Here is a 13,186-nt window from a genome sequence, read left to right on the forward strand (position 1 = left end):
ATCTTCAACAATTGTTTGGCATGGTATCTATACCAATCCATTGGCATGTCATCTTAACCGATTGCCTAGAATAGCATTTTCACTAATCTTTAGCATGTCATTTTCACCAACACTTTGGCATGAAGTTTTCACGTCTTGTTCAGAAAATGGAAAATGCTGTATTGAAATATGATTTTCATGATTTTTTATTAATTCATAGGAATTTGTGAAATATCTATTATGTAATTATCATCAAAAAGTTTGCACCCATAATTGCAGTTTGTTGTTGTTGTAACAGTAGTTAAGGGGCCATTATAATGTGTTTTCTTTTACTATTGGATGGATTTGAAAACGCAAAATAAACCCATTTGGAGACATTAAAAATATAATTTTTGCATTAAAAGTTAACGCTAAGAAGTTCATCCTTGAAATTGAATGCTCACTTTCAAATTCAAGTTACGCGGAATGCTATAAATCTGATCGAAAAATCCAATCTATAACAAAAGAAGACTTATAATAATGGGGGTATACATATGTTTGTATGTCAGTTGTAAGAATGTGGCTATTTTCATGGTTTGTTTGGTAGGGTAATTAGAAAGGTGCAGTGTGTCGTGCGGGCCTGGGCCGCATGATAGCCAGATCTTTTGCACGGTGTCATCAATCCTTGCCCTATAGGAATTTACGATCTCAATGCCGTCTGCAGCGATTAGAATTCAGGAGAGGTATAGGTTAGACTGTTCCGGCAATATCACCCCACCTTGGACAACTTCCTGTTTCACTCTACGTACGACTGGCGTCCACACATATAATTTATTATCCAACGTTTCAAACTTGCTCCGGCCAAGTAGTCTGCTCGATGACCTCAAACAGCGTGGGGTGCTTGACAGTATCAAAGGGTTTTGATAAATCAAGTGCCACTATCACTGTTATATCGCACGGGTTGCTCTGATTGGGTCCTCGACTAATATGTGTGGAGATGGCGTTCAGCTCAGTTGTTGTGCTGCTTACGGATCCCATGCTATTGATTGGCAACTGGGCAGTTATTTCTGAATGCTAGTGAGGACTAAAGCCAAAAGCGATATCGGTCTGTACAACTCACATTTTCTGGCATCCTTGCCAGGCTTCAGTAGCTGGGAAATTTGCCAGACTTCTTCGGGAACGATGTGGGTGGCTAGCGACATGTTGAGAACTTTAGTGAGATACTCGACTTCCGGTAGTCCAGCTGTTGCAGTTTTAGCACCGCCGCTGGTTTTTTACTTCCCAACCCCAGTGCAGATTTTGACATGGTCTCCAACTGCAAATTACTATTTCGTGATCAAAAGATCGGATCTATCACGACTTCCTTTAAATGGGTTCAAATGCTGATGAAAAGATCGGATCTTTCACGACTTCATTTGAACCAATGCAGAACAGCTTTAGGTGTGTTCGATACAAGTGAGATGCAGAGGTGAATGCCAGAACATTCCCGTATGATTTAAAAATGTATATTTTCTTAAAGTATCAAATTCAACATGTACGCTCTTGAAGAAGTTCGTTTCTTTCCTTATGTCTGTTTCGTAAACAATCAAACGAGCAAAGCGTACATACCCAGCTAACAATTTTTTCCGAATTCGGAACGAAACTCTGCACAAGTTTCCGATTCTGATGCCGAATTCGTTCCGAAATCGGAACAAATTTGTGTGAAGGTGCCCACGAATTCGGAAAGTTTTGTCGGAAAAAATCGGAAGGAACATTAGAGTTTCTTTGTTTTTGGAAATTTAAAAGTGACTAAAATTTGAAAACTTGTATCAGTCATCGGCGGAGTGGCGGGAATTTAGGTTTCAATATGGGCTGCAAACCTCTTTTCATAACTGTTTCGATTCTTTGTATCCAATGGTCCACATTAGAACGTTTTCATTGAAATAATTTCATGAAATTATGCGTTCTTAGGTCGAATTCCCCACCACAGCAATTTCAGCTTTAGTATGGAACTCGATCTAAGAACGCACAATTTCACGAAATTTTGTCAATGAAATCACTGTAGACCTGGACTATGAGTAAGTAGTGAGTTAACTTAAACTTTATTAGTTTTGTATACAATTACTTTGCACAATTTGTACAATTACTTTGCAATTATATTGTTCTAGACTTGTGGAAAACTTCAAAATACTAGCAATTAATTGCTTTCATAAATCGAGGTACATTCAATACTTTATTTTGTTTTTGAAAATAACAGAAACTACGGCTGACTTCGCGAATGTATGAAGGCCATTTATTTAAGCGTAGTACACACTGATCAACAAAACTGACAGTCATCGAGGTATATTTCGTTAATATAAAAATATAACAATTACTTTCCTAATCTCTATATGAAACTTAACATATTGCATTTCAAACATTTTTAGCAAACATTTTTATTTGCTACAAAATTGTGCTATAAGTACGTTGACTGTCAGTTTTGAATGATGGTGTGTGTACTCCCTTTTAGAGTTGTTAAATCTAATGAACTAGTTCAGTACCATCATAGTTCATAAAAACAAAATAATGAAATAACTCATACGCAGTTCGTTCATACAAACGACCAGTGCCCACTGAACTACATTTATACTGAACTAGGTCGTTCAAACGAACTACCTTCATTGCATTCTTATTATGCGTTGTGTTTATGGATACTGTACAATTTGAGGCTGCAGGTGTTACAATGTTGCATTTCGGAGAATATTTCGAAACTACAGTGGCTGACATTCTTCTAGTAGTGCATTGAGTTGTCGAGGGTAAATGATCCATAAAAAGGTGTTTTTTTTTTTGATAAAAACATTGATCACTTTTTAAACTTATTAATCTAAAACAAAACGCATGACAAATGTCTCATATTCATGGATGCAACACTTACAGTGACTTGAGTTTTATGTGCAAATTGGGGACTTACATATTTAAAACACATTAAAAAAAGCTATTGTGTACAAAAAAGTTAACATATTCCAAAATTCGAATGAAACTGGTTATGTATGTTATGTATAAACATTTTGTCCTTGTATAGACTAATAAACGAAGTTGGTTCACTTCCTTTAATTTTGAATAAATTCCGACAACAATCAAATTGGTATAGGATTTTTTATTCATATTGCTTATGTTGTAAGTATGGTGTTCGGGTGTAAAGTCGAACTGTTTTTTTTAATATTTTTGTAGTAATACATTTCAATTTCTTTTTATTATTATTTAGTGTCTTTTACATAATTATGTATGTATGAATGTCTTTGTCACGAATATTTATGTATGTATATATGTAATTTTGTTAGGGGAATATTTGTAAAATACTTATAAACTCGATAACAATCAGATTCGAGAAAAAACGTTTTGGGAAATTTTGTATACATATTTTGTTTTTGTTTTCTTGTTGTCAATTTGTTAAACACCTAAATAGGAAGAATTTTAATAAATATTTGTATGTAAAAAGTAATATGCATAAATATGTACGAGTAGTTAGTTGTAACTTCTACGTCTAATGCCTATTATGTAGATGTGGACCCATTTTGAGGATGATTTCCCGACTTAATTTGTTACGTTAGTAAACCATTTTATACACTGGTAAATTAAGTGTTAAGGCCGGATGTACTGGAACAAGTTGGAACTGGACTGTCCAGTATATTAGCTCGCTTGATCCTTCAATACAAATGCGGGGTAATTTCAATGTTGACTAACATTAGACTGGAAAGGGAATGTTTGACATTCTTTCCATTTGGTGTAGTGTGTGTGTGTGTTTTTGCATGTGTCGGTGTTTACAAAACATGTAAATTTTCACAGCTTTTAGACTTGGAATCTCGGGCCCATACTCGCCCCAAAAGACCTTTGACCTTGAGACTGGTTGATGTGCGGGAACCGCGATATTTTCTGGGGCTAAAAAGAGAAAAAAATATTACTTTAGATTTATTTAGATACAGATATGTGATTTAAATATACATATGTATTATCGATTCGAGATACATATATGATACAGTATAGTCTCGATAATCCGGATTACCGAGTAGTTACAAAAACATATAATTTTGTAAGTTAAAATCAGTAATAACGGACGTTTACTAGATAATAACCTGGAAGCAGTTTTCCTGGCACCAATTTGACTACTCCAGCGTAATTTTGGTGACAATTCCTGTTATTCCTGTTATTAATTGCAATTGAAACTTATCTACAATTGGTGTATATTTAACTCATGTAGACATGTTGATTTTCAATGTCAATGGGACAGGAGCCTCTTAAGATGTAAGTTCAGAATTCATCTCATTATGGTGAATATACATACATACATATATGTATTATTGTCATTTCTATGAACATTAGCAAATGACTTTATCTCATTGTTTTATATAAATGTTATAGCCTTAGAATAAGACAATGTGGAATTTAAATCTTTTGGTTCCGTAATTACGAGAATACAATATAACAATTTTTAATAATTTCTTGAAATTTCTATGCATGATGTGCGATTCTCTAACTCATTATTAGGGTTATCGATAAAAATCGGTAATTAACGATATTTTCAGTAAGTTAGCGACCAAAAACAGTTTAATAGTTGTTTAAAGAAAAAAAGGTTTTGGTAATCCTACAAAAAATTGGGAAAATCTTCTGGATTTTATTATAAGGCTATTGGAGCAATATCAAAATCTTACCCGATTTACATAAATTTTTGTAGGATTTTTTTTTTCTAGCCACAGCAGTGAACTGGTAAAATTGGTTGGGCAATAAATGTTGCCTTTAGGGTAATTTCGTGAAAATTCACCTTTGGCCCCATACAAATTACTATGGAAACTTTGAGGCCCCAGTGGCACGTGTTAACATATTCCGATTATGCTCAAACTTTGGCAATCTTAAAATCTGACATAACTAAACACTTTAGGGGTGTGCAGCATAAAAAAATCCACAATCAAGTTTTAAAACCACTCTAATGGATATGCAGTATCCATGTCAGCATGCTGATGCTGACGACGAGAAAGCTATAACATTCAAATTTCAAATCAAATTTTTAATCAATTCGTTGCATATAATCTTAAGTTTTTGTGATTTATATACATATATGCTCTGTTCCGGAACCTGCAAGATGCTACTATTTTTTACTACGATAACATTTTTTCCTTTATGTTATCGAAAAAAGTAGTAAAAATTAGTAGATACTTGCAGTACTGGAACAGACCAACATTATACGACAAATTTCAAAAATGTATTTAATACTAGCTGACTCGGATCCGCGTTGCTGGCCCGTTGGTTAGGTTCTCCGTGCAAATCTTTGTAATATATCTAGTTATCTATCTGTCTATCTCATTAGTTCGAAGGGAGTTCACAGACTGGAATTATCAGCTTTCCTAGTTGTATATTGTGATTAGTCTTCTGCAATGTTTGTGTTTCTCCATATTTTAGTCCGGTCAAAATAGACATTGAAATAGCAATAATTCCCACAAAGCTGAATTTTGGTGGAGAGCTAGGGTTTGCCATTAGAAGCAACGTCCTAAAAGTCCCCATCGATCCCATGTGTGCAAAAAAAAAAATTATTCGGGGTCAAAGGTCAAAATTTAAGAGTTTTTAGGTTTTCGGATTTATTTTTTGAAAACGGTTGATCTAATCAAAAAGTGACTAAAGTAAATATTGTAGACAGAAAAATTATCTACAAGTTTGACCCTTATAATTTTTTTCTTAGAAGGAACCATTCTTGAGATATAGATGTTCTAAAAAACAGATGATTTTTATGCACTTATAAGGGAAATATGCACATATTCAGACGAACCGGCTAAAATAAGCGAAGTAGTCGGGTCTGTCCCCCAAAAAATATATATTTTCTTGAAGAGCGAAATTATAGCTATCTTCTAAAAAAATTCCAACAAAATAGGATTGTGTTTAGTAGAGTTATTCAATGTTAGAGTCATTTTATGCAAAAATAGCCCATTTAACCCACATGTATAATCGAAAGCCCAACGGGAACGACCCCAACGAAAACTCTCCGATTTTTTTCAAGTTTTGTCTGATGGTAGGGTTTGTTGCGCTGATTACGGAAATGTATAATTTTCAACGGTTGCGGATCCGGTTCGCCGGTTATTAGACCCGAAAGGCCAAATTTAAAAACCGGGTTAGACCCGGTTCTACTGAACCGATTACTGCAAAGTAGTTATCGTTTGAAAGCTTACGGAAGTATCTAACACATAGTGTCGTTACTTTAACCGGTTCGCCTCATAATGTACTTACGCGGCTAATTTTTTATTTGACCTTTAGATCGAGATATCTCGAAAATGGTAAGTCTTTTTAAAGATTCATAAAGACCAATCTTGTAGACAATTATTGAATCTACAACTTTTACTCTAGCGGGCTTTTGCTAAGTATTACCGTTTTTGAGAAAAATTAAAAAAAAACTGAATAATGCCTCCAAAAATGACCTTTGACCCCGAATAACTCGTTTTGCACACATGGGATCGATGGGGATATTTAGGACGTTGCTTCTAATGGCCAACCCTAGTTCTCCACCAAAATTCAGCTTTGTGGGAATTTTTGCTATTTCCCCCTTATACGCATGTCTATTTTGACCGGACTAATTTCCTCCATAATCTCTTTGTCTCCAGCTTTCCTTCAAACAGATTTGATATTTCATATTGCACTCTGGTATCCTCCCACATTTCGCACTGAAAAAGTGTGTGTTTCACATTGTTTTCGCCATGGTGGCATAGTTCACATACTGCATTGTCTTTGAATTTGATAATTTTAGGGGTCGATTATGCATTGCCACTAAACTTGAGTTGCGTTGTCAATTGTCAGCACAACTGAGATGAAATGTTGTATTATTGGTGTCAACCTAACTGGGTTGTCGATAAACTTGTTATCGATCAGTGTTTTTTCAAACCTGTAAACTCTAAATTAATCCAAAAGCACAATTCGCAAAAAAAAAACTATTTTAAAGTGATAAGTTCAGTGGAATTATTTTTTGATGATGAAGAAAATGTACAGGGCATGACATCTATTAGAAGAAATTTGAGGGACAAGTCGAATCCATTGGAATTGGCGTCACCCCCACTTTTAAAAGTGTGCGCTGCGTTGAGATTTTTTGCGGAGGGAAGTTTCCAAAAGTCCCATGACAATGATTATTACAACAATTGCATGGCTCAATCTACATTGTCGAACATATTGAAGGAAGTTGTCTACTTGATAGAGGACAAAATGTGCCAAAATTGGATCGGTTCAAAATTGTCGGAGGAGGAAAAAAAGACAAAAAAAAAAGAAAATGTTTTTTCCTTTCAATTTAACTTCTTGTTTCTTCGAAAATATTCACTGCAACTGAAAATAACTGGTTGCTGAGAAATAGCCGGTTCGTCAACTGAGATTCGCACAGGAACAGACCAATTATAATCAATGTACATGGCGTTTTCGCAGTCCCACTTACTACGGTCGGGCATGGGCGTAGATGAGACTGATATTAAAACAACTTTGCTTTCATACGGATTGTGGCAATTCTCTCATCAGCCGAAGTGAATCTGCAACTGCTCTGTGAAGAGTCCGGACTATCTAGGTGCAGTCTCGCAGATCATGGTCCTTCAAAAGTTTGTTTTGAAGTTTTTCTTGTTTTTCTCTCTTTTTTTCAAAGTACGTTATTTTTGAAGGCCAACGCTCAACCCAATTTTTGAACATGCGGCGCATGTTAGCTCAATACCTTTATATAACGGATGTTGAAGGCAGCTCCCCAGGTGACACCGCGATTAGGTCAGTGTCCACTTGAGATGAAACAGAGACCTATGCTTTGCCATGTTAAAACCACCCCCTACGTCACCCCAAAAGCAATTGTTGCGATGAAAATACAAGTCAGAGGAAAGCGATCGACAGTGACAAAAGTTATTTCTACAAAATATAACATTTATTCTAAATGGAAGATGTAATAACAAATTCCTCGTTATGCAAACTTTACTTTTCTTAAAGACAAGATGTAGGAACGGGTAATGATGACTGACTGACTGATAACACTGTGCTACAAAAGTTGACAAAATTTTGTTGCAGGGGTTCTGATGCATATATTCAGTTTTGTGGGAGTCCATGACAAACGAAAATACCTTTGATTTCTTTGGGTCACTTCGTTTTTTGATTTTATAACGGTAAATGTAGTGAAAACGGGGTTTCTTGGATTTTCAATTTAAAACGGACATAACTTCTTTTTTCCATAACGGACATTTACAGCTTATTTTTTATTTAAAAGGTGAAAATCATGTCTTTCGAACAAGCCATAATTTTTAATCGGGTGACAAATGGTTAAGCTATAGTGATTTAAGTGTGGCAAAAACGCATTAAAAAACAGGAAAATGCTTTTTCTCGTGCTCTAGGCTGCGTAGAAGACACCAAACTGCGTAATTATTTACTATTATCAAGAAGGAAATTTAGTTAGCTTTACAAAATGGGGAAAACCAATGAAATCGGGAAATGAGGATCACGGTTGGTGAGTGAGGCCGTCTTGGCGCTGAGCACCTCAATTAAAATATCTCAAAATATGTGGCTTGCTCTTGATGTGTAGGCGTGAGGAAAATCAAACTAACGTGGCACGAATAGTACTTACAGGAGATAAATATCAATTAAAATAGGTATTAGTACAACACATTTTTCCATATTCAACATTATATATTATTTGTTTTGTATATCCATTCCGCATACGAAGTAGCGGGTACTTTGCTAGTATATTATAATTTTACAAATACTATACAATCAGGGGCCTAATTATATGATTCGATATCGAGTTGTTTCGAACCGAGGACTCAAAGTTGGGATGACAACATTCGTTATCGAGTTATTGAACAAAAATTTGCGAGAAATTACTCGTAGCAAAATTGCCTATCGTAAACTAACAAAATGAAAGATTTCTTATTGTGTTTCTGTTTAAAATGTAAAAATTGTTGTTTGTTGTCGGTTTATAGAAGAAAAAATGGACTTGTCCAAAGCATTTGATCGAGTAGATTATTCAACGCTGATTGAGAAACTAAGATCTAAATATATGTTTGATCTAACATCATGCAAGTTGATTTCCTCTTACTTAACAGGACGTTCCCAGTATGTTTCTCTTAACGATAATGCTTCCAGAAGGCGTAATATATATAGTGGCGTACCCCAAGGATCCATTTTGGGCCCACTTCTTTTTATTCTCTATATGAATGATATTGGTAGATGTATTGTTAGCAATGAATGTCGTCCTTTTTTGTATGCGGATGATATTCATTTATTTTTCAGTGGTAAGGCTGTTTCTCCATTAGAGTTAAATGTGAATAATACCTTACGAGCTGTTTCGCGTTGGTTGCAAAACAATCATTTGTTAGTTAATGTTTCCAAGACCAAAGCTATGCTGGGGCCTAATTACGTGATTCGATTCGATCGAGTATTTGCTCGTGAAAAAGATTTCGACACGATAAAAAAGCGGCATGACGAGATTCGATCGAAATCGTTGATCGAATGTTTCGAGAGTAACCGGTAATCGAACTATGAAAACCTATGTGTACTATAGGGAATATTATGAAGGTAGATGTAAAAAAGGTGTTTTTTGAAAGCAAGAACCAAAAAAAACTAAATTATGAATGAAAAATGTAAATATTTGTGGAATTTGTTTAACAATACATTCAATAATAATTTCGGAATGAAGTTGTGCTATGGAAATAAGAAAATTATTAATTCTTGCAAAATCTTTTTGACATTGTTGTAACGGATTGCTGATACATCTACCTTAATAATCCTCTCTCAAAATAAATGAGAGAGAGTTTGGTGGATGTTTTGCATTAGCCTCTCTGAGAGAATATTTTCTTTGGTAAACAACGGGGGATGAAATGTTTAAAATGTACTTCCCTTATACAATAAAGGCTATTAATATTAAATATTTTTTTTTCTTTTTTCCAGAAATGCTTATTTTTCAACTTATTTTTTAACGACTGCAAAAGTAATTTTTGGTTAATGATTGCATGCATTTTAATTCTAAATTTATCACAATTTCTCAAAACGACTGCAAAGGACTTTTCCCAATTTTTCTTGTTATATTGTCTAAAAAATGCTGCCAATTATTTACTAACATCGTTTTTCTTCTATAAAACGACAACAAACAACAATTTTTACATTTTAAACAAAAAGACAATAAGGAAATCTTTCATTTTATTTGTTTACGATAGGTAATTTGGCCTCGAGAAATTACTCGCAAATTTATGCTCAATTTCTCGATAATTTTACTCGATAACGAATGTTGTCATCCCAACTTTGAGTACTCAGGTCGAAACAACTCGATATCGAATCACATAATTAGGCCCCTGTTTGGAACTATTTGTCGTGTTGATAGTAGTTTGAACATACGTATTGATGGTTTGGCAATTGATTTTATTAATCAAATAAAGTGTTTAGGAGTTATTATTGATTCTAAACTAGATTTTTCTGCACATATTGATGCTTTATATCCTAGAGTGATAAATATGCTTCGCAAATTGTACGCTACAAATATTTTTTTGCCCTTCTTTGTGAAAAGAAATCTAGCGTATTCTATGCTAATATCACTAATTTCTTATGGTATAGAAGTCATATCAGGAACAACAGACGAAAATTTTATTAAATTAGAGAAACTTTTTAATATGATTGTCCGATTCGTTTATAATCTGAGTAGGTCTCAACATATTTCTGTTCATGCTACCAATATTTTAGGAGTGCCTTTTAAGATATTTGTAGAATAGGGTTATGACTTTTTTACAACCTCATATCCCTGTATCATAGCGTGATAAGTTTTGCCATAAGATTACATAAAATCATAATTATAAGGTGATTCGGTGAAAAGACCTCACGCACAAAATGATTTTAAAATTTGATTTTATCAAAATTATGGACAATTTTTTGAAGTCACTGTAAGCAGATATACAATTGAAAATAAACGTTAGAGTCACATGAGATAATTAAACTGACATAGCATTTATTTCTCACTAATTTTCTTCAATTCTGACAATCGTAAAAATGTCGTAAACGCTTTTATTTAAAGATATATTTTTTAACAAAAAACAAAAAAATTTAAATTTTTTCAAAGTGGTTTGTGCATGACCTTTTTCAATATTTGAATGAAATAAACATTATTATAGTTATTAGTAGGTTTATATTTATTCATTCGTGCAACAAAAAATAGTTTTTGAAAAAAAATGTTTTTTCATTTCATACATTTTTCAAAAAATTATATTTTTAAAATCGATTTGTGCGTGAACTTTTTTATATTTCAATGGAATAAACGATAGCGTAGTGATTATTAGGCAAAAGTTCATTCATCCCTGCTACAGGAAATCATTTTTGAGAAAAAATTTCAAAAAGTCATAACCCTAATATTTATTCGCATTTAACACCTATTTATTGAGTTGTTTACATAATTGTTTTTTGGTTTTGCTCGAATTCCTTATTTTTTGTAACTTACCTGCTATGAGCGCTTCCTGGTGGTGTATTGACATCCGTTATAATATTTGCCGTGGGGCCCAGTGGAGTATTGACATTTGCATTGCCACTCAAACAAGCTCCACTTAATGGTGAACATGCGCGTCGTTTGGATTTCCGAATAGAACGCTTGCGGAACATATCCCTGTTAGTATAAAAAGACTTTGTACTTTTCACATACTTTACAGTTTTGTTTACTACTGACCTTGACTTTTCTGGATTCTCCAATTTCAAGCGTATTTGTGACAACAAACCCACCAGTAATTCATCAACATTGTGATTTATGCCCACTGAAGTTTCTATAAATTTACAATCGTATGCAGTTGCCATAGATTTTCCCTCTGCAAATAATAATTACAATAATAAACACATTTTTCAAGCTTAATTCTGGTTGGCACCCACCATCTGCACTGACAGACCGACTCCGTGCTAAATCGGCTTTATTCGCAACAAGTATAACTGCTTTTTGTGCAATATTTTGATTTGTCCATAGAACTTGTAAAATATGTTCGGCTACATTAAAACTTTCCCGATCCGATGCAGAATATATAACACAATATCCGTGTGGATCGTAGCAGGTTAAACAATCGTCAGGCTGTAAAAAGAAACGAATCATTTATTAGAACACATCTCTCCGTCTTTATTCCATCGTCCGCAATTACCGTCATCTCAGCGTAGGGATGATCAATGAATATTAGCTCTGATTCCTCACCACTTAATAATACTGATACGGATTTCTCACCAGAATCATCATCTGTTATAAAAAGAGCCATCATAGGTTACATTATAATTGAAGTGATATTTCTAAAGATAATCAAATATACTTATTTCGAAATATATATTTATGTATATAAAAGTAGTGCAGGCATGCATATGTATCAAAAACAAGGAAAACATTCAAATTTATTCACAAATTCATTGTATATTTATGTACATCAGCTGTTATGTATAGAATTGATCGAATGTAATGTTGGGTGTCTGATGGACTAAATAAAGGTTGAGAACATACTAGTATTTATGTTGTAGTTGCCTACAATCCTAATCCTATCGTACGTAGATAGGATAACAGATGTTTACCGCCGTATTATTTTGCGAACAATCGAATAGGGAGACTTCGCCTACGCAATTCATTGGTGTAGTGTTAATTAATTCCTCGTCAGATCTGATATTTTCAACAGATCAGTTCATAGGCAGTTAACCCCCTCAAATTACCCTTGTGTAGAAAACTACATATACAACTTATACTTTGTACATTTTGGAATTCGTTTCGAACCCGATAACAATGAAACATCGTGACAATTAGTTTTTCGTCGGTTTATCACAGAAAATGCTTAATTTGATCCTAAAATCATTTTTGGTATTGAGCCTCGTGTGTTGTTTTCTACACATATGCAATTAGCTTTAAAAAACTCTTGGATAATATGCTTTTTGAAGCTCTTTTCTATTATAGAGTGTTCCGCCACATCTACATCACATGTTCAAGGGTAGCACAATTACTCTTCATATACATATGTATATATATGTATATAGTATAATCTCGATAATCGAATTGTCTGGATTACCGAATGGTAACAAAGATGTATCCCCATCATAATGTGTAAATATGTGAAATCTCTGATAAATAGTGGGCAGATAAATATTATATATGGAAATCAAATTAAATGAATAGTACAAAATTATACGGGAAGTCGCAAAGACTGATAATTTCTTTTAAACGCGTTGTATGATCACTAATTGTTATGTCCCTTTATACTGAAGCTACGTAAAACATTAAAGAAAT

The 13,186-nt window shown here is 33.9% G+C and overlaps 2 protein-coding genes across 7 annotated transcripts in view; one reads left to right on the top strand and one right to left on the bottom strand.

Annotated features, from left to right (window-relative positions):
• The window catches only part of LOC141406737 (uncharacterized), a 95,233-nt gene that overhangs the window by 42,303 nt on the left and 39,744 nt on the right, over positions 1-13,186 (top strand). The gene's annotated exons all lie outside the window — the stretch shown is intronic.
• Positions 3,059-13,186, bottom strand: part of Rgk1 (Rad, Gem/Kir family member 1) — a 79,473-nt gene continuing 69,345 nt past the window's right edge. For 5 of the 6 annotated variants that reach the window (XM_073992698.1, XM_073992695.1, XM_073992697.1 and 2 more), the window contains exons 13-17: positions 12,069-12,160; positions 11,809-12,001; positions 11,612-11,747; positions 11,390-11,551; positions 3,151-3,855 (exon numbers count right to left, since the gene is read on the bottom strand). In XM_073992698.1, coding sequence (XP_073848799.1) covers positions 3,738-3,855; positions 11,390-11,551; positions 11,612-11,747; positions 11,809-12,001; positions 12,069-12,160 — 701 coding nt within the window. In that variant the 3' untranslated portion in view covers positions 3,151-3,737. Of the gene's footprint in view, positions 3,856-11,389; positions 11,552-11,611; positions 11,748-11,808; positions 12,002-12,068; positions 12,161-13,186 lie in introns of all 6 variants that reach the window. The other variant, XM_073992701.1, reaches the window with a different exon arrangement.

The sequence above is a fragment of the Musca autumnalis genome, unplaced genomic scaffold (genome assembly GCF_047663935.1).
Source record: "Musca autumnalis isolate F117 unplaced genomic scaffold, ASM4766393v1 scaffold_5, whole genome shotgun sequence".
In the NCBI taxonomy this organism is placed as follows: domain Eukaryota; kingdom Metazoa; phylum Arthropoda; class Insecta; order Diptera; family Muscidae; genus Musca; species Musca autumnalis.